This window comes from Anguilla rostrata, chromosome 10 (genome assembly GCF_018555375.3).
Source record: "Anguilla rostrata isolate EN2019 chromosome 10, ASM1855537v3, whole genome shotgun sequence".
NCBI classification, from domain to species: domain Eukaryota; kingdom Metazoa; phylum Chordata; class Actinopteri; order Anguilliformes; family Anguillidae; genus Anguilla; species Anguilla rostrata.
Genome location: NC_057942.1, coordinates 40795396 through 40817367, shown reverse-complemented (window position 1 = coordinate 40817367; position 21972 = coordinate 40795396). Strand labels below are relative to the sequence as shown.

At 42.9% G+C, this 21972-nt stretch overlaps 1 protein-coding gene across 1 annotated transcript; it reads left to right on the top strand.

Annotated features, from left to right (window-relative positions):
* Positions 1–916: 916 nt before the first annotated feature.
* LOC135233527 (chondroitin sulfate N-acetylgalactosaminyltransferase 1-like) lies at positions 917–20444 on the top strand. Its single transcript, XM_064297153.1, has 9 exons — positions 917–1104; positions 6002–7812; positions 10907–11123; positions 13735–13836; positions 16467–16645; positions 17103–17194; positions 17630–17711; positions 18543–18923; positions 18960–20444. Exons 2-8 carry the CDS (start codon positions 7161–7163, stop codon positions 18833–18835), a joined length of 1617 nt encoding a protein of 538 aa, XP_064153223.1. The 5' UTR covers positions 917–1104; positions 6002–7160; the 3' UTR covers positions 18836–18923; positions 18960–20444.
* Positions 20445–21972: the final 1528 nt, after the last annotated feature.

Sequence of the window (21972 nt, the reverse complement as noted above, 5' to 3'; positions counted from 1 at the left end):
GGTTTGTGTGGAACAGGATTCCACAGAAGCAAATCAACACGCTTATGACAACTATATCTGGTCAGGCGCAACCATATATATTCCATCCTAGTGAAGGTCATAAACGGTCCCTATGTTGAAAAAATTGGACCGTAAACAACATGGATGCAACCACAACTAGTTTTTGTTTACGGACATTCTATAAAAGAAGCTGAGCTGAGCTGAGCTGATTGTGGCACACAAATCATGTCTGCTGCCGATGTCTACACGCCGTATTTCGAAAGCATCGCCTAGTATTTCAGCGATACTTACGAAATACGACGTGGCGCATTTTTAACTCAGCAGTTCTGGTAATGCGATTGCTTCTTTGGAATGGCTGAGACCGTGAAGGACGACTGGCTGGGCTTTCAGTGGTGGAGATGTGTGCATCAGCACTTTTCTCACAGCGAATATCAGGGAAAAATGCAAAAATGTTTTCCTGTTCACTTCTCCTTGACCCTTCTTCTGATTTGTATGGACCCGTGTGTGCTCTTAAGTTCAAGGCACCCGAATCTTAAACCTATTCTAAAGACAGATAGTTATTTTCCTCCCGGGAGTGCGAGATCAATGGAAGGCTCGTATCTAAGGCTCGCAGTGAGAGGGCGCTTCTAAAAATACATTTTTTCAGAAAAAAATTAAAAAGAGAAAAAGGTCCCTGTGTCAAAATAAATGTTTGGATTTAGCATGAAAGACGCCTGGGATTTCTTGAGAAGGAGGAGAGAAGAGAGAGAGAGAGGCTGACAGAGGACCGCCTCAGGTAAGAGCTGAACCTTTGTCGGCAGCCAAGGAAGGGGGCGGGGTTAGGGGGGGGGGGGGGTGGGAGGAGCCAGGCACGGGTGGGCGGGGACAGAAGATCGGGTTACAAGCGAGCGGCGCGTTGAAGCAGAGCCCGGCCCACTCGCTCGCTCACTCTCGCTGACAGGCTCTAATGGACGCCCCGCGCGGCTGTGGTTGTGGGACGGCCCACACAGCGCTACGCTCAGTGTGGATGAGCGCTGAGAGAGGAGAGCCACTAGTGCTGTGGGGAAACGACGGCAGCCTTCTCCCAGGCTACGCCTCGGACCGCGAGGGAATAAATTACAGCCGGTGAGTGGACTACATTTTTTCGCCTGGGGGGAACAGAAGTGTTGTGGGGGGGGGGACTGAGGGTTTGTTGTGGTCCCCATGTCCCCATTTGTGTGTGTGTGTGTGTCACACTTTTGTTAACTGTCTGGGAAAAAAAAAATTGTCTTGGGAAAAAAAAAGATGCCTCCAAAAGAGAGAGAGTTCTGATTGAATACCAATTAGAATGGTAAGGAAGTTCCTGAGGGAGTACAGTTGCAACTTACTATTTTACAACCTGAGTAGAAAAAGGGCTTTAATTCTGTTTTGTTGATCTCAAGATATCAACTGAAAAAAAACAGTGAGATGATAGTAAAAATTCACTTTGTTTAGTAGCTTTAAAGGTATCAGTTTGTTATATATTATGTATATTTAAAATCTTACGAATTTGAGGTAGCACTCTTCAACACACTGTGTTCAGGGATCTAGGTCTAAAAATAATAAGGGACTTTGCAGTAACTGTGCAAAAGCATGGCACAGATGTGTTTCAGTGTTTGAAATCATAAAAGGATGTTCAGTAATGATACTGCAGGATAGTGCTGGATATGAATCTCGGGATGAAACAGGGATGGCATTACCACTCCCAGAAGATCTTCAGATTGCTGGCAGTGTGAGCTCGACTGGCAGGCTTAGTGTAGGCTGTGCATGCACGCATGCACGCACGCACGCACACACACACACACACACACACACACACACACACACACACACACTGGCAGTGTGGACCGGACTGGCAGGCTCACTGTAGGCTGCACACACACACATACACACACACCCACACACACACACACACACACACACTGGATTGGCAGGCTCACTGTAGGCTGTAGCTGAAGCATTCTGAAAGCATGGCTTTCATAGGAGCCCATTCAAGGATGCCAGGGCACTCCTTCACTGCCCTAATCCACCCCCCCCCCCCCACTCTCTGTCTCTCACACACACACACACACACTCACACACACTCAAAGAGCTCCCCTCACATGCATAGAGAGATGTACGCATGGTCCTTCATTCACAAACACACATTTTCTAACTATCAGATACAAAATAAGACTCTCAGACGCAGACAGCTAGTGCCTCATGAGACATGGAAAGCATACCGGTCTGGTGAGTCAACAAAAAACTTAAAACCAGAACTAGGATGTTGATAAGTCTCTGTACAGTTCAGACTGTGGTTGTCTTACCACATCACAGCAGTTGAACAGGAAGAACAAGCAGAAATACCAGAAAGATTGCACGCACGCGATCAATCCAAAGCTGCTCTTACAGGCTGTAACTGTAATCTATACTCAAAGTCCTGCCAAACTGCTCCACTGTACTCTCTAATGCAATCTCCCCTGGTAGAAACAGCTGGTAGTGGCCCCTTGTTTTCAGAGAAGGCATAAATCACATTGTAAACCCGCATTCATTCTCATGCCTTGTTCGAATGCAATGGGCCAATAACGGGCCTGGTATCTACGCGGTAGATGCGGCAGATGCGGCTGGACCCCCCCCGACCCATAACACCCCCCCCCCCCCCCCCCCGCAGCGAAGGCCGAGGCCAGGCGACCGCCAGGTCCTCTCCCCCATTAAAGATTCAGCAGTTTCCTGCTGAGGACCCGGGCTCAGGTTACGGTCTCCTTCCTCCACACAGCGCAGCGCAGGGCAGGGCAGCGACGTCCTCTCCCTGCCTGCCACCTCACCACGGGGGGGTGGGGGGTGGATGGGGGGGCAGTTAACGCGACCCCTGCCTGGGTGTTCTGGGTCATCGCAAACTAACACGGCCATTGCTCGAAGCTCGAGGAGGTTCAGTCAGCCGCACCACATGCAGTGGAAAACGCTGATGCTCATTTTACGACGATGTGATGAACAGTAGTAAAAGTAAAAGTGAAGTGAAGTAAAAATGAATGAATGAAATAAAAACAAGAGCATCGGAAGTCATGAGCAGACAGTGCCACAACATGTAAGCGGTGCTTTGGTTTTAGTATTAAGAAATATTCCACACAACTGGGTCAGAGACATTATGTGACTGCATCTGTATTCAAGGATGCTACATTTCTGGGGGGGAATTTTTTGAGAATTCAAGAAAGTTTCAGTGACGGCGAAAGCGAAAACCAGAGCCTTCAATCTCAAATGTTTTTTCTACAGATGTCTTTAAACTGACTAGCTCTGCAGACCGAAGTTCCTTTTCCGTTTCGGTTGTCATCCCCCCACGCATACGTCTCTTATCCGAGTGAGGAAGAAATGCACTTGTTCTTCGGTGCCACATCCACCGTAGCTCTCCAGTCAGAAGTTGTCACGTATGCGGAGGGGGCTCGTCAGTGCTGTCCTGCGGGAGGGTCGGCTTGCAGCGCTTCACACGCCGCTGATGGACAGCGCTTCTAGATGTTTCACGTCATCGACACTATTCATGTTCTGCAGTGAAAAATAGATCAAGTTCCTTAATTCATTTTCCATAACGAGCATGCTATTTGACTGAGACTATAGGCTATATAGCATGCATATTGCATATCATGAAATTTAAGTACAGTATGTTTAAAAAAAAAAATACAAATAAAATACTACAGTTGTTTATTTTAGGAACTGGAGCGTAGTATGGGTTTTAGAGTCCTTAGCACCAAATCAGAGGTGTTAATTGATAGAACCCCGAGGGTTACTTCCAATATACACTGATCTCTACCCACCCCCCCTCCCCCTTCCCTCTTCCCCCGCAATCTGCCACAGAAACATCGAGGGCTGATTTGATCTCTTCAGACCCCGGCAGCAGAGCTTTTGTTCAAACTGCAAATCCCCCCCCATGTTAATTTGTCAGCTCTAGATAGCTCACTTCCACAGACAGCGCCCCCTGGGGGTCTCCCTTGGAGGAATCGATCGCAGCTCCACATCCCCCGCAGTGCTGCCCATCTCACTCAATGTCCTGAAACTTCACTGAACTGAAAAAAAAACACACAGAACAGATGGAAAAAGACTGTAGACAACGTAAAAATGTAGACAATACGTAGCTTAGCTTAGGTCTTAGGGCGTATAATTTGCTAAGACACGCTTGCTACTTACTGAGCCTTGTGTACTAGGTGATTTGGGAGGGCATTAACCTCTGCTCGAGCAGTGGGGTATCCTGTGTGTCATTCTCAGGTTCCCTACAGGAATCTCCTTTGGTGTGGCTGATGCTGTGCTGTGTTTGCAGGCAGGCTTTGAAGTTAAAAAAAAAAGAAAAAAAAGGAAATCACATAACTGTATAGTTAAAGGGTAGCATTAAGCTTAAACATATCACGTCAGTATGTTTCTTTAGATTCAGATTTGTGTTGTCAAACTTGATTCTAATGCAGATGAGTCTATCTAAAAAACACCTAGTAAAAATCCTGAATTTCTACTACATCCATGACTGAGAGTCTGCGTTTGTAGCACCATATGCATTTAGTAATGAAATCTCCAGTTTATTAGGGAACAGATATGTTTAACTCTTTAGTCTTGCAGCAACTCTCCCTTGTACCTATTGTCTATTACTTTACCTCTGAATGAACAATGGTAATTTGATTCATAAGCTGTCGTAAGCACATATGGGCATTTTTCCAGCACATTCTTCAGTTTAACTTGGTAGAATTCTCATATTTCCTCGATATTTTACCATTAGTCATTGCCTTCAGAAAGAGACAACCAAATTCAATTAGCATTTCTTAAAAGAAAAGGAGACCTATTGCTAGCTTGAGCTATTGCTCGGGTGTAAGCGTATAGAATTGGTCAAGTAGAACTTAGTAATACTGCCTGGGTGAGAACAAGGTCTTCTTATATGTCTGAACCAAAACTCTGAACATGAAGAGTCAATTGAGATGAATCCACAGTGAACATAAACGGCCTTTTCATGACGTCCAGATTGACCCAGCCTGTCAGGATAGTTTTGCATTCACTGCTAACATAACTAACCCTTTCACTAAATCCAGTCTCTGCCAGGTCAGTAAAGCGGCTAATTGTGCTGTGAGTCAGTGGGGAACCTCCTCCTCTCTGACTCACACACACACACATACATATGCACACACACGCACACACACACACACACCCACACACACTCACACGAACACACGCGAACACACACACACACACACACACACAAACAATATATATGAATATACACACATATACAAATACACACATGCACAACTCTCTCTCTCTCTCTTTCAAATACACATGCTCATTTTTGTATATAGGATATTTACTGTTGCCAAGTAACAGTGGATGAAACGGTGTCCTTTCAACAGGATGAGAATGAATGCCCTGATTACCACCATAATACAATGGTGTTTCATTAACAAAGAAAGACTTTGAAAGAAAAATTAGTCACTAAACAAACTACAAAGTTTTAAGACTTATTATCAATTGTGCAGGCGATGGTACACACAGAGTAAAGTTTGAGAAGTTTGAAGACGTCCCGATCATTTATTTGTTTCGAAAACCTTGGAACGGCTCGGCTGATGCCTTTGCAAAAGTCCTTTTAAATATTGTACACAGAGTGCAGTTGCACTTTAAGCTGATTCATGCCACGCAGAATGGAATCTCAGGCTTTTACACAAATTTTCTTTACAAACCTTCTGTACAGACAGAAAGAAAGTTTCCATCGGCAACCAAATAAACTGAAATTGTTCCTCACTATTTATGTTTTTTCTTTTTCTCTCTCTTTTTTGCCTCTTTTAGAGTGGGGTATGGTGCCATTAGAATTTGGGGTAATATCTCTTGGCTGTAAAATGTCTTCTTTATGGGGATACTACAGTAGACGGTTGTACATAAAAACCTGATGATGCTTGATCAGTCAGTTAAATGTAATGCTTTTCTTGCACTTGCTTTTATCTTGAGTCTTTTCCTGTCGTGTACTTTTATCGAAAACAAATTTCATGTTTCTCTCTTATTGTAGACATTCTTCAAGACTGAAGAAATGAAGCTCAACAACAACTCAACAATTTCGACAAAACAAAAATGACTTTTTTTTACCTTTGGGTCTCAACATACTGGCAATTGGTACATATGATACTGGAACAGGAACAAATTAAATCAAAGGACAACTTATATTTTCAAATCTAATTATTCTAACTTGATGAAAGCATCCAAAATTAAGATATATTTTAATTAATAATATTTGATACAAGTGTTCATCACACATAACTGGTAAAAGCCTAAATATATTGTGGACATATTTTTGACAAATTCTGGCCACTGGCACTGGAAATGAATTATATATATTATATGTGCCAATACAGTATTTCATGTCGATACATTATGTGGCCTTTTATCATAAAGTACATAAATCTGTCATAATGAAGCCTGACACAGAGATACAGTGATTTTAAAAATGTGACACAATGAGTCAGCATTGTACCATTATGAACCATGACACAGAGATGCAGTGATAGATTTAAGAATGTGGAACAATGAGTGAGTAATGTTCCATTATGAGGCGTGACACAGAGACAGTGACAGATTTAAGAACGTGGAACAATGAGTCAGTGATTCAGTCCATTCCGCCAGAACATATTTACACATGCTGAGAAGAGAATGTGGTTCTTCCATGTCAAGCAGACACCAAATGGAGATGATGCCATTGACTGACAGATAGGATAGTATCGGGTTTGAAAGTCAAAGCTTAGTCGACACTGCTCAGATTCAATGAAAGGAGGAGGGGCACTGAACAGCTGGTGATTCTCATTCGTCAGACTGCATGGAAACCAGTCCTTTATAGACGTCAATCAAGAAGGCCAGGCCCCAACAAGGACATTGACCTCTGCATTATCTAACCAAGGAAATTAAGTATGTTCAGAGCTAAAAGCCAGGCAATGAACGCTGGTAACTGAGCGGCAATGTTGGACACACCTTGTCCCAATTACTTGCGATGGACACTTTCTCTTGAGATGGACACTATCTTTTGAGATGGACAGACATAAAGGAGGAATCGAATCCGTTAAAAACTTTTGTTTTCAACCGATCGCAAGCAGCTTGAGAAAAATGGCAGATCAGGTACACCTCTAGCCGACAGAGAGTGAGGGACCTCTGATGTAACTCTGGAGGGGGGGGGTACCATGCTGCGGCGGGGGACTATGAACTTAGTGGTCCGCTCAGGCGTGTTCCTGGTGGCGGTATGCTCCGCCCTGTCCCTCCTCTACATGCTCGCCTGCAGCCCGCCCTCTGCAGAGAGACTGTCCCTCCTGCCCCGGGCCGACGTCCCGGCGGACAAGGAGTCGTACCAGGCCCTCCTGCAGGAGCGGGAGGAGCAGCACCGCCGCTACGTCAACAGCCTGGAGAAGCAGGTCTCCCAGCTGCAGGAGGCGCTGGAGGAGCGCAGCCGGCAGCTGGAGGACCTGAGGAAGTCCCTGGGGCAGGAGGAGACGCTGACGCTGCTCGCGGAGTCCCCGAACAGGCTGGGGGGCGGGCCGGGGGGCAGCGTGGACCTCGAGGAGTTCTTCCAGAGCCAGCTGGACCGGGCCGAGGTCCGGGCGGGGACCAAGATCCCCAGCGAGTACGCGCTGGTGCCCTTCGAGGCCTTCACGCTCCACCGGGTCTACCAGCTGGAGACCGGCCTCACCCGGCACCCCGTGGAGAAGCCCGTTCGCAAGGACCGGCGGGACGAGCTGGCCAGCGCCATCGAGGCCGGCCTGCAGGCGCTGAACACGCCCTGGGAGAGGGACGACCCGACCCATCGGCGGGTCTATTCGCCCAGCGACTTCATCGAAGGTGAGTCAAGGGGTCCCGATGAAGTCTACCCTCAACAGTCGTGTCAGACATTCGTCGATGCCCAATCAACATTTATCCTCGATTTTAGCACACAGTGAATTGCAAGTGCCAGTTTGTGTTGTAATAAATACAATTTAGCAAGTATGAAGATCACTAAAACTACCGGAAAAAAAAGTTTTTGCAATGATAAAACAGTAACACTTGAAGTTTTGTAAATCCATGTTTTAATTAAAACTGGTTTAGACCAGGCTAGATTCTCATGCATGATTAATTACTGTAAACTGTCTCAAATTCTGTGCACTCGTTGCTTAAATTACCAATTACTCATCAGCTGCAAAACTGCAGACATATACCTCACAATTCTTTCTAATTTGAACCAAAATACTTAATGTGCTGAAATTACAGTGGGGAGAAGACTCTGGATGATATGATAACACAATAACTCAAAATGTGAAGGTATGATTTGAGGAGGGAATTGAGGTTATTACAGTAGTTCCTAATTTCAGTACAGACACCCTTTGGGGGCAGTCTGGACTGAAGCTGTTTAAACGCGGAAACCTTGAACCCTGCGAGAGATCAATCCGCCGTGAGCACTGCTTTGCAGTGAGTGGGTTTGTTCTTCTCAGATGTGAAGCAGTCACTGAAACCAATGTAGGCTTTACAAGATTTCAAACGGTTTATTTGCTGTGTGCATAGGGACACACAGTACAATGTCTGGTGTTATAACAAAGTAAGCTGATTTACGTGGTCTGCCAATGATCTTTCAGGAGAGTAATTCTTTGTGATAGCTGCTATGGAAGGCAACTCCCATTACTTGAACTCTGCAAAGTTTTGTCCTCATATAACCATCGAAATCTTCCTTTACAATTGCCAGAGATGCTAGACTTTATGGGTTTATCTTTATTGTGCATTGCACCCCGTAGGCACCCAACCTACCTCTCAGCTAATCTGCCTCTGTGCAGGACTACATGAATCATCCGATATGGATGTAATGAGTACGCTCAGGACCACAGTTTTCTCACACCATAAAACTACCGCTGTACTCCAAAGATACATTAAGGTGTGAAATATAATTCCTGTTCCGTCTTTACGACTCCTCAGAGAAACTGCTGTGCGCTGGCCGCGTATCTAAATTGAGGAAAATATATTTCGAGCGGGAGAGCGTGCAAAGCAAATAAATCTGCATACGTTACTGCTGCGAAGGGTATCCGTTAGCATCAAACCGACCGCGCTAATCACTTATCCCCAAGAAACAAAGCGCGTCGTAAATACGAGCACGTTAGCAAACCCTGGACCTGATATTCAGTCAGGTGTATTGATTCCGAAACCTTCCTGCTCTATTTCTTCTTCAAGCTACGGCACAGTTTGAAAGGTTAGTCATACATCTTGTCCGGAAGCATCGATTTGTTTGTGAGGTAAAAATCAATAGCAAACTCTTCTGATCTATTAAATAAGCTGATTCTGACATAGGTTTATGAGAATCGAATTAACCTATCAGTTGAGAGGGACCAAATCTGCCATCGTTAGCTTTGTATATCTGAATAATTTCTGTCTCTTTATAATAATCATAAATGTCTTCATCATAGCCACAATCTTAAAGATCACTTTTTTTCTTTTCTTTTTTGTTGTTGTTGCACAGAACAACCTTAAACTTGAATTCTAATTTAGAGGGCCAAACAGCACCATATATTACCAACAAAATACCCAGAAATATCCATTAAAAATGTAGTAAATGAATTTAACTGAGAAATATGGCAATCGTTTACTCATATATTGCCCCCCCGGCATCAACCAATATTTCTGGCTTCATTTTGTAAATACAAACGCCAGTGCTGGTTCACTCCTATATCAGACTAGAGTCCAAAATGTTTTCACAAAGGATACACGAGCACCCTGCAGCTGAAGCTCTCCACTTCAGCAAATATGTCAGATTAAATAAATGACTGGGCTAATTAAATAACTGAGAGCATAAGCTGGCACGGAGTCCCTTCACAGACCAGCTCCCCTGACCTATCTAGCATAAGCACAGCTGCTCACGATTTGGACAACATTTTGAGGAGGATTCATTTCCAAATGAATTACAGTCCTGACAGAGTGTTGGATTTTACCTCGGATTCTTAGGAAGGTGGAAACTGAGTATTTCTGTCTGTGGTGACGTTGTGCATACATGATACATCAAGTATAGACAGTAATGGAACCTAATATACATACTTCCTGAAAGAACCAAAAATATGTGGACGCAGCAAACACAATATTTACTTGGCGATTCCTACAAACACAGCATGCTATTATAACTATTTCCACATACCTGTTCAAAACATTTCTTTTTAACCATTTAGATTTTCTCAAACAAATCCTTGTTTTTATTCCTGGAAATGCATGTACATGGAACAAAAGATATTTTAAAACCAGTACATCATATTAGAACCAGTTGTCTGATGTACTGTGTAAACCAAATTATATCTTTTACTAAAATGCATTCATGTATGACTGCCCTGCTGAAAATTCCTGAGAAGGCCAGCTGGGATTCTAAGCTGGTTTAAGCAACACTTCTAGCTGGTCATAGCTGGTCTGTGGCTGGTCAAACTGGTCTCTAGCTGGACAAAGCTGGTAGAGTAAGCTGGTGGTCAAACTGGCGGACTAGCTGACTGTATAGGCTGGTCAGCTGGTGATCGAACAGCTGGTTGACCAGTTTAAAAGTGTTTGCGTTTGAAACCGATTTGTACAGAGCATAAGATCATTGGGAGCGGCTGAGATCACGTACTACATAGTAGTTACAGGAAACACAGTTCCTAGAAAGTTACCTTTGGGGAGGTATTTGTACTATAGGTGTTAGGCCTGTGTATCAGGATGGATCAGTCAGTCCTTTAAATATAGGCCTTTATAGAAAATAAACAACGGTGGATCGGAAAATGTACTCTGTCACTCTGTGTTTGTCCTAGCCTTTTTGATTTGCAGTGTGCAGAATAGCTTTTTCCTATTTTTTAATCGATTAATCAATTCCAAAGCATGCATTCGTAAAGCGATAGGGATCGTTGTTTTGCCGTCAAACATACGGCTCGCCCTCTCAGTTAATCGATTATTTTATCGGTAGGTATTTCTCGGACGGAGAAAGACAAGGGGACCGTGTACGAGCTCACCTTCAAGGGCGACCGGAGCCGCGAGTTCAGAAGGCTGGTGTTCTTCCGTCCGTTCGGGCCGCTGATGAAGGTGACGAGCGAGCGCGTGCGCACGGACAGCGTGCTCATCAACATCGTCGTGCCGCTGGCCAAACGCGTCGACAAGTTCCGACAGTTCATGCGTAACTTCAGGTAAGACGCCAATCCTGTAACATCAATAAAACAATTAATGTTGACAAAATGAATTATATTCTTTGTACTGGTGTGCAGGTGTTGATCATTTAGTTGATAGATTTGCACTCAGAGCAAGTAGACTATCAAGGTCTCTGCAACACTGGTGGCATGCACTGTAGTTCCTCTGTTTAAAAATAATCACTAGGCCTACTGGCAATTCACTTTACAGTAAAACGTCTGCAATTCAGAGTGTTGGCCTTCGATTGCAAAACATTGTGTAGAGAACACCCTTGAATGTAATGTCAGGGAATTTACTGCATGGTCCACTTTTCAATATTAGGCAGTTATTCAGTTTTGTCCCCTGACATTAAAAAATGTATGAACACAACCTGCAGTTAGTAGGCACATTAAATGGAATGCAACATTCGCCCCAAGTAGCATCAGAGCAAACTCTTAGCGTAGACATCCAATATGTATGATGCTGTCGAAGAGGAGAATTATGGGCCGTATCCATTATAGTCCAGAACTGAATTGTAATAGAACAGTGGGCGTGAATGGCAAGGTAAAAGCTCTGCGATGCCACAACACAACCAACAAATGCAATGTCATAATGCTGTAGTCTACCATGGAAAAAAAAAAATGAATAGCTATTTCACAGTGGGGTGGCTGTCATCTCTTGTCATTTCTAAGATGACATGCCATTCACATGCAGAATGCTTGCACTTGCCCAGGTTTTGCAATGGGTGACTGGCATTTCACTTATGTTGACAGTTCCAGTACATATCTCTAATGTGCATCAGGTTTCAGTATTCAATGGGGGACTAGCTTGTGCGTTTGCGCATAGGAATGCAGTTCATCGGGCAGTAATCCCTGCTGCTTAGTCAGACAGGTTGTCCATGCCTTGGAATCTCTCAGATACTCATATTTCTCCTTCCTGGAAAATCAATAGCCACATCCCTCTGCTGACTCTCCAGTACTGAGTGTCACTTCCTGGAAGTTGTTTTCCAAAGGAGAATTTACTTCTCCCACAATCCCATTCTCTCCACTTCTACTTTGCATTCTGTGCACCTCAAAGCCAACGTGTAAGCCGTTTCACATCTTGAACCCACATTTTTTTTGCCTACAATGCAAAACCATGTGACCCCAGCACAGACACGTATAATCAGCTTTCATTAGTTTCTCACCATTTTTTAAGCAGCTGAAAATAACAGTCATTTTCTGTGCAATTTGCACATCCAGGATAGGGGCCTCGTTCATGCAGATCTGTGGGGGGAAGATCTTAAGCTGTTTGAAGAAGAAAGAAGCTTTGATAAACGGAATATTTTATTAATCTTTTTGAACCACACAGTGTTTGCACAGCGTGATGGTTGGAAGCAAAACTGTTAAGTCTGACAATGTTCCTGCAGAATAACAGGAAACTAGACTTTACACCACATATTCCCCTAAGTGTTTGGACTCATTCTGTCAATGATTACAGAGCAACTTCAGACATGCAGTCATCACGTCTTCTCAAATGTCATTATCATATTCTACACCATTGTAGCCGATACATTCAATCAAATGTAGCATAGACATAGCGTATGGGATTTTTTGATATAGTTGATTATCCAGGATCAAAGCATTGCTCTGGTGTCCCAGACAAATAAAGTCCAATTCCGACTGTTAGAAGAACCTTCTTATACTTATAACGGTTTTATCACTTGATTGAAAGAAGTGCCTACATTTTCCCTTATGCAACGGAAAGGGTTTCAAATATTTACAGTATGTGTGAAAGCTTGTTATCTTAACCCAGCCTTCACGAATGTGGAGCGTACCCATCCCAGGAGCTGGTGTTGATAAGACAGGAAGGAAATTTCTGAAAGTAATGGGGAACTTGTGCGGTATAACTTTCAACAGACACTGGGTGCGTTGAGTGCGATGGTGAAATATACCCAGCCACTATGTGACACCGTGAAAGAGGTCCAAAACCGTCCACTCAGCCGTGCTCATATATCTATTTCTGTCTGTGCGCATTGATCCATGTAATGCGTTCTCTCCCTGCATGCTATCTGGGATGGCCACTTTGAAGTGAATTGAACTGAGTTTTGCTTTGATCTTTGTTAAAACTCTTGCTTCTACCTTCTTTTATTTCTTAGACCCCGCTATCTGTTAATGTTGTTTTAAAAATGTAGACTGCGTTACGTTTACTTGGCAGATGGTTTGCTGTGCCCTTGTGGTCCTCTGCAGCATCCAACTCCCTGGTAAACTGAAATGTGATAAGATTAATACTATTGGAGTGATACAAACCTGTGTTGGTCAGAGGAGCAGAAGCAGGTATTGAACGTTCGGTCTGGTACACGAAGGGGAAGGTCATTCAGGTTGATGGGAGGCCGTTTGTTCCATGCCCCCCCCCTCCCCCAAACAACACCTTCCTCTTGCCATTCACAGCATGGTAGAAGGTTCTCAGTTCATATAGCAATTGCTTGTTCATAAAAGCAATGGGAACCCATCAGATCTGGTTGATTGACTGGAAGCAGACAGCAAAGAGGAACATGCAAATTTGCAGAAGGTGTGGGGAAACGGTCCGGGGGTGCGTTTCTACAGATCTTGACACAACGCAGGACACTTCCTTCCTCTCTTACCGTTTCAGGGAAGTCTGCATTCGCCAGGACGGCCGAGTCCACCTCACCGTGGTGTACTTTGGGAAGGAGCAGATTAATGAGGTGAAAGGGATACTCAGGACGACATCAAAGTAAGCGCAAACCTTTCTTCTCAGGCGCATTTCTCCCGTCCAGGACTTCAGAAGAGCAGGCCCTCTGAGGCATCGCTCGCTCGAGAGCGTGCTCGAAGTCGGAGGTTTCTGCGACGCCTCATTCTAATGCAAAGCATTGCCTTGGGATATTACCCGGGAATCAGACGTTTGTCACGTATTCGAAAAGAGGCAGGAAATCTGCAGTGTGAATAAACTGAATTATTTTCACAGTAAATCAGTTACGTGAGATTCAGAACTGCTAAACCACCACAACCAATTATGTGATTAATATAAACCCGTCTTGTGTGTTTTGTGTGGGCATCCATCAGTGTAAATTCTTCTCATAAACATTTCGTTCCAATGTGGAAAATGAATTTCTGCTTACGGGTTTATTTAGTTCTTTCTAAGGACAAAAGATTACACTGTATTCACAAAATGACACAATATATTTTGTGTTTAAATGGATGGTAGTCGCACGGACATAATTCAGTTTATGATAAATATATGAACACATAATAATTCTCTGCATAATTTTGTTTGAGTTGGTAATACGGTGAAATAGATAATTTTCTCCACATAGCCAAATAGCCCCCTTAGCAAAAGACATCAGAATAAATCAGAGCAGATTCACCAACTGCATTGTAATGCATTTATCTAATACAGTCCCTGCGTTTTTATGATTAACGTTACTCTGACTAGCAGGTCCATTTGACCTCTGTCCACATAAGAAATTACTGATCTCTGGTCGGGCCTGACTGTGTCCAGAATATAAATGGACTGCAGGTTTATTCAGAGGATGCACACACCATGCCTGTAGCAGTGAATGTACCACTCTGTACACTCTGTAGGGGGGGACTATTCCACTCCATAGGAGGGACTGTACCACACTGTACACTCTGTAGGGGGGACTGTTCCACTCCATAGGAGGGACTGTACCACTCTGTACACTCTGTAGGAGGGGCTGTTCCACTCTATAGTAGGGACTGTACCACACTGTACACTCTGTAGGGGGGACTGTTCCACTCTGTAGGAGGGACTTCCCCACTCTGTCCTTATCAGATCGGGGCCAGCCCTCTGCAAGTGTTTGCCTGAATCTCATATATCAACCCAAACATGCAGGAAATGGAATAACCAGCTCTCACAGGAAGTTGTTATCACTGTCTCTGACATCTATTACACACACACACACAGCCTGGAGGAAAAAGTGAAGACATCAAAGAGAAAGGAGTTTTAACCAGTTCATTCTCTTTGCCTCTCATCAATATTTTTATCTCATCTATCTTAATGGGTTGCAGTTATTCATACCAGACAAAATGCTGAATAATATAAGATACGCAGCCAATAATTTAAGGTTGTTTCCTAATTCCCTAAGTGAGTTATGGGTGGTGCAGGCAGGCTGCAAAGGCTTGGGCACACTGGATGAGTATGCATTTGTAGCCATTACTTAATGGAATATCTTTCATTGCAGATTAATTCTCCAGAGAGTAGGTCTTAGGATCATTACAGAGAAACCAACTCATCTACAGCTTTATTGCTGGACAGTTAACTGCATGCGTAGTCTAACTAATTAATGACTCTAGTCAGGCTGAAAAGTAGAGTTTGAAAACGAAAACTGGCCCTTTTTCTTTTGATATGCATATTATTCTTTGGGGAAATAGTCCAACAGCTTTGACTAACACATTTCTTAATCAGGCTTAAGATATGGTGACTGTCCCACCCACACACACACAACATTGGATCTCTTTCTCTTGTGCCAAGTTTAGCATGTAATGCTGTTGTATTTTTTTTTTTTTAATCTATGGATTATTAACCCATATATACATGTGGTAAAACTGAACTAACAATAAAATCAACTTATTATGTGCATGAAAGATTAATTCATTTTGCTGCATGTGAAAAACACACATTCACTCACACACACTCGCACACAGACATACACCGTGCACTCATACATGCACATGCATTAAATACACAATTTTCAATATTTAATTTTGAAGTTCCCAAGGCAAGCCAACATGCCCACAAGGCAGGGTATTTTTTAAACACCTAGCTACTATTAAAGATGACAAAGCTAATAAATCCCTGGGTGTGTTGCATTTGCGAGGGCAGATTTCCATGTCCGGAAAAAATATAACACGCTGGATTTATAAAGATGGGTGGATTTAGGTTCAGATTTGTTCTGCCCTGAGAGGAAAATGATGGAGTATTTCTAGGGAGTATTTTAAACAAAATGAAGTCATTACGCTGTCCTTGTTATTGTTATGGGAATGGGCATAGTTCACTTTGGGACAACAATGTTTAGCCTTTTGGAACAGTAAATCCCAGCACTGGCTGACTATTGAGCATTTGGCCAATCTACTAGACTATTGCTGTACCCTGTAAAAACTCCTGTGAAGAAAACAGCAGAAATGTTGCCCTCGAAAAAACTGCATGAATCATGTTATTTAACAGTAAAAATCTTGTTGTGCAATGGAACGTCTCTCCGCTCTTACTGTAACTTAAAAACCTTTGAACAATACCTTCTGATTGTGCTGAATCCCTCTGGAAAACAACATAAAGAAATGAACAGTAGTAGTGGTAAGACCTGTCTTGTCTGTGTTAGCTGAGGTGTCCGCCTTCCTCTCACACAGAGAGATGAACTTCAGGAACTTCACCCTCATCCAGCTGAACGAGGAGTTCTCGCGTGGGCGGGGCCTGGATGTGGGGGCGCGGTCCTGGAAACATGGCAACGTCCTCCTCTTCTTCTGCGACGTGGACATCTACTTCTCCGCCGAGTTCCTCAACTCCTGCCGACTGAACGCGAAGCCTGGTGAGGATCACAGGAAGCTCACGCTAAATACAACGCGGGCTGGATTTTGGCCTGGATTTATTCATAATTTCTTCTAAACTTTTGACAATTAAATGCATGTTAATTAGTAGTCTCTTCATTTTGTTGTCTTGGAAGAGGGTGATTCATGCATTAAACTGCCATAAATTAGGTAGGGTTTATCCTTGAATTTCTCTTGAAGACATCATTAAAATTCCGTAAATGGAGTGATTCAATTATCGTTTCTTCCAAATGTCAACATGTTTTAAAAATGTTGCAGGTATAAAAAACACTTCCCCCTTTGTCTGCTAAACCATAGGCAGAACATAGGTTGCAATGTTTAGCACTGTTGTGGGATTTCTACCTGTTGAACTGTTAAACTGCCAGTTTATTATGGGATGGAATGATCATTTCCGGTAAGCTCTTGGTTCGTTATCCCAACTGTTATTTCTGCTCGCAGGCAAAAAAGTGTTCTACCCAGTCCTCTTCAGCCAGTATAATCCAAGCCTGATTTATGGCAACAATAGCATTCCACCTTTACAACAGCAGCTGGTAAAGTATTCATTTCAATCATTTATAATTTAATGTTATTTATTTATTAGGGTGGGGAATGGATGGGCAGGGAATTTGGAATTGATCGGATTTCAATTTTTAAACATAAAACATAAAAAACTTTACGGTGCATTATTGTGTAATAAATATACCTTTGAGCCTGTTCCAGTCTAGCCCCTGGGCTGTTTAGACTTAGACCGTAAAAATGATATAAGAATGTAAGATTGCATTCATACTGTATAACTGTGCAATAACAACATTTCCTTTACTGAAACTTGAAATTAAAGGGAAACTGTTGTATAAGCAGACCTGCCTTTGTCTTACACCAGGGAATAAGCATAAGGCTTCTGTCTTTAATATTAGCAGTGTATTGTTTTAAGCATTCTGGGGGAAATTATGTGTGTTTGAGAATCTGACTTAGATTTCTCCCCACAGTTGATTGATAAAAACACTGGATTCTGGAGAGATTTCGGTTTTGGAATGACATGCCAGTATAGGTCGGATTTCATCAACATCGGTAATTATGTCATCATAATTAAAGATTTCAAAGATTTTTGAAAAATATTGTCTGCCAAGCAGAGGGACAGATTTCTCCATACACATCTCCAATAGACCTTTTTGTATTGTTATTGTTAGTCAAAAATGCATCAGAAGGCATTTTTGCTGTGGTATGGACACTGTTAATTATATTTATGTAACTTTTCTAGTTGCTGCTTGTGGATGACTGCAAATGCCCACAGCTGTTTATCACTGAAAGAACTGATATTGAACAAACAAGCTTGTGCAGCAAATAAGAAAAGAAAAAAAGGTTTTGTGGAAAATTCATGAAGAGATAGTGCCTTGTAGATATTTAACCAGATGAACAGAGGAGACTGGCCCCCTAGCTTCACGGTTCGGTTAGTGGTTATGGTCTGAGAACTGCACAGTCAGTACGAAGAATAGCAATGCCAACGTGAAGCTCTCTTTTACCAAATTAAACATTAAAGCCCTTTCACACACTCTGTCGTTATCATCCAGCATAATATGATAATCCAATGCAGGCACATGTAATTCAGTGGTAGATTGTCATGGTGATATGTAAATCCATTCTAACTAGATGAATTATTCATGTTTTGAAGTGCAGATACTCACAGCCGAAGACTAAATGTATGTGCATATGCATATGTTACATATTTATGTCAGAAAAGGTCATCAGTAATATACACATTTATGAGCATGATTAGTTATGATATTTAAGTGAGTTTTCATTAGTCATGTATCTCATTATCTATTGAAGACTGGATTATTTGCCCTTTGACCCTGAGCACTGGGACGCCTCTCACTGTCACCTGTGCCTGTCGTCTCCCAGGTGGGTTTGACGTGGACATCAAGGGCTGGGGCGGGGAGGACGTGCACCTGTACAGGAAGTACCTGCACAGCCTGCTGCTGGTGGTGCGCGCCCCGTCCCGCGGCCTGGTGCACCTGTGGCACGAAAAGAGCTGCTCCGCCCAGCTCCCGCCCGAGCAGTACAGGATGTGCCTGCAGTCCAAGGCCATGAGCGAGGCCTCGCACGGCCTTCTGGGAACGCTCTTCTTCCGCCGCGAGCTCCAGGAACACCAGCAGCGTCAGCAGGGTCTCCGGGGCGACGGGAGCCGGTCCTGACAGGACGGGGGGGTGGGGGGGGGGTGGGTAGCCGAGGGAGTGTGGCAGACAGAGTCCTGACGGGACAGGGGGTGGGACGCCGAGGGGAGTCCTGACAGGACAGGGGGACGGGATGCCGAAGGAGTGTGGTGGACCGAGTCCTGAAAGGATGGTGTGGAAGCACAGAGGACAGTTAGGAAAGAGGCCTTGTTGTTATTGAAGAAGCCGTGGGATGGTGGGAGAATCAGACTCAGGAGCAACGTATCAAATGATCAATGAGTGCGATGTTGATCAGACGCAGAATGAAGAAATTAGCGGATGACAGAGGCCTCTGGGTGGGAGGGCTGTTCTGGGATCAGCCTTCTCTTGTCCACGTCTGACCCATTATCCACTCAGAGCCAAAATGCTAAACTGATCCTGGATCAGCTCACCTACTCTGAGACGCTAAATGAAAAACGGGGGGGAGGGGGGGATTAGGAAGAGGAGAAGAAATGAAGGGATCGACTAGTGTGTGGGGTTGGGGTTAGACTGAGAAGAAGACAAGAGGACGTGAGAGGATCAGAGACAAAGGCACAGGAGAGTCTGGGAGGAACCCAGGCATGGTGTACCAGGAGGAAGGAAATGGTTTTGTCTGTGTCCCTGCTGAGCCTTATTGATCCCCTTCTCTCCTGAGCACCTCCCTCTCCGATGCTGCTGCTGCCCCCCGCCCCCCGCCCCCCGAATTCTGCATGAGTGGAGCGGAGATCCTAGTGCATTTAAAATTCACTGTAATTGTAAAAATGTATTATTTTAAAAAAATATATAGATAAGAGCTTCATGTATTGGATCCCTCCTTTTTGAGGGACACGGAAACAGGTGCAGTCCCTCCCATTCAGCCCTTCTGAAGTGTCCTTTGCACTGGCACATGCCAGGCTGATCTTCCTTGGTGTGAGAGTTAAAAACCAGGTAACTGCACCTCGTGTCACGTGGCACAATATAGTGTAAATTTAATCATTTTTGTTACTCAGACGAATAATGCCATGTAAGGCTGACTTGAGCTCAAGACTTATTAAACACTCAGTGGTATCGACTTTGACTGGAACAGATATATATATGTCACATATATGTTGTTAGGTCTTCTTTTACATTGTAAGTATAAGTAATGTTCATTACACCATTCTAATACCCTTATTCTCATAGAATAATTATAATTATGCATTTTGTTAAATTTTATTTTCCACAGCACTTTTGGGTACATGGAAATTGGTTAAAATTTGAATGAGCAATGTGATGATGCAATTGAAGAATGACTGGAATCGCAGATATTCACTGTAAATGAATTTAAGTGTGAACATGCAATTGTGATTAGGACCTGTCAATTCTCATTCTATTTATATGAAATGTTCATTTATGATTTATTATGAAAATAGTTCAAAAGGGGAAAAGTATTTTGTTATGAGAAAATAAATTGTAATATCTTATTTTGGGGAATTGTAGTTAAGGTAACGTACTTCCGTTTTCTGTTACATTGTTTGCATGAAGCTTGAACCTGCACACGAGATGACAGTAGTCATCATATCCAGGATATAGGCACAAGCCTATTTACAGCAAAAATTTAAGGAATGCAAACAATAAATGCCTTGTAATTGACTGTCTGACAATCATTTTTCAATTACTTAGCAAACTATATGCAGAAAGTACATATCATAGGGATAGATGGTTAATTACCAAAATAAAAATAAATGTATTATCGTTGAAAGTGTTAATGTTAGACATTATTATTTAATACCAATACTATGCTGTTTCTTTTTACAGTCCTAACTAGTTTGTCTACCTTACTATAGACTAATTTAAAGATATTCATGATGAATTCAATCTGATCTGACAGTATATTTTTTAAAATGTTTATATCGGATGATGTTTATAGTATTTTTTCCATAGGAGAACTGTAAGCAACCATTTTGGAGATGGAATTCGTCACATCAGAGGAAGCAGGTGGGACGCAGAATAAATCACTCAGGGGAAGTTCCCAATTAGTGGAAGCCTGCCATTTTTGGGCCGGTGCGGTGTGTGAATTTAGATGCGACTTTGACGTTCCCAGTTATTCGATATTTCGCCAGCAGATGCCACTGTTGACTGCATAAGTGTTGCCTTTCTCACGTTATTTGTTTCATTTGCACAAATTTCTGTAGCTTATATCGTGGGGTACCCAGAAATAAGCGCTGATCAGTAATAAATAAATAAATTGTTTACGTACTTTTCTATATTCATAAGCTTCTATTGAAAATTATTGATGTAATGCTAACACAGGGTAATACATCCTGTTTCATCTCCACTAAATAGATTTTCACATTCATATAGTATTGTTCTGTCGTAGACACTATATGGGACTTTTATCCATGTAATAAATCGTGTATGTATGCAAACACTCGGATAATGCTTAGATATTGTGAGGTATATACAGACGATGCCAATGATACTGATGAGATTAACTCATGCGAGAGAAGTATTTAGTAGGCTAGTTGTGCGAAAACGCGTCACCTCAGTTACCGCATAGGCTACCGTACATCTCATAGACATAGATGTCAAAAACGTCTGGTTGGTATAATTTCGCCGGGGCACCGTAGGCATTTCACCAGAGGGCAGTGTTTGACTATAGTTTAAAAAAGGACATCGCTGCACAATTAAAAATAAAATCAGCTTAATGTAATGATGTAGCACAGCAGACGCCATGTTACAACAATAGCTCTCTGACATGCCATTGTCGCGATCTGTTATTAAAAATCTGCTGTCGTAAAAGTTTAATACGATAGAAGTAGGCCTAATAGTGCATTGACAATTAAAAATATGCATATTATGCGATCCGTTTTATACTTTGTTACATAATATGCAAACACAGGGAACACAACACACGTCTTCCTTGTTTTATGATATGTAAGGGACCACAGATCATAACATTTTAATTTCAGCACTATTTGAATTGTATTTCTATGACACCCCTTCTATTTAATACACCAACGAGTATTTTATAAACTGAAAACATTGGGAAATTCAGTTATTATGTCAAAGAGGGCAAAGGCATTGCACGTTCTCAGTGAGAACCAACTGACCACAATGCCGATGTGTTCTCTCTTTTGAGCATGGGCGTTCATACAAACTGAGTTCAAAGTATGATTTTC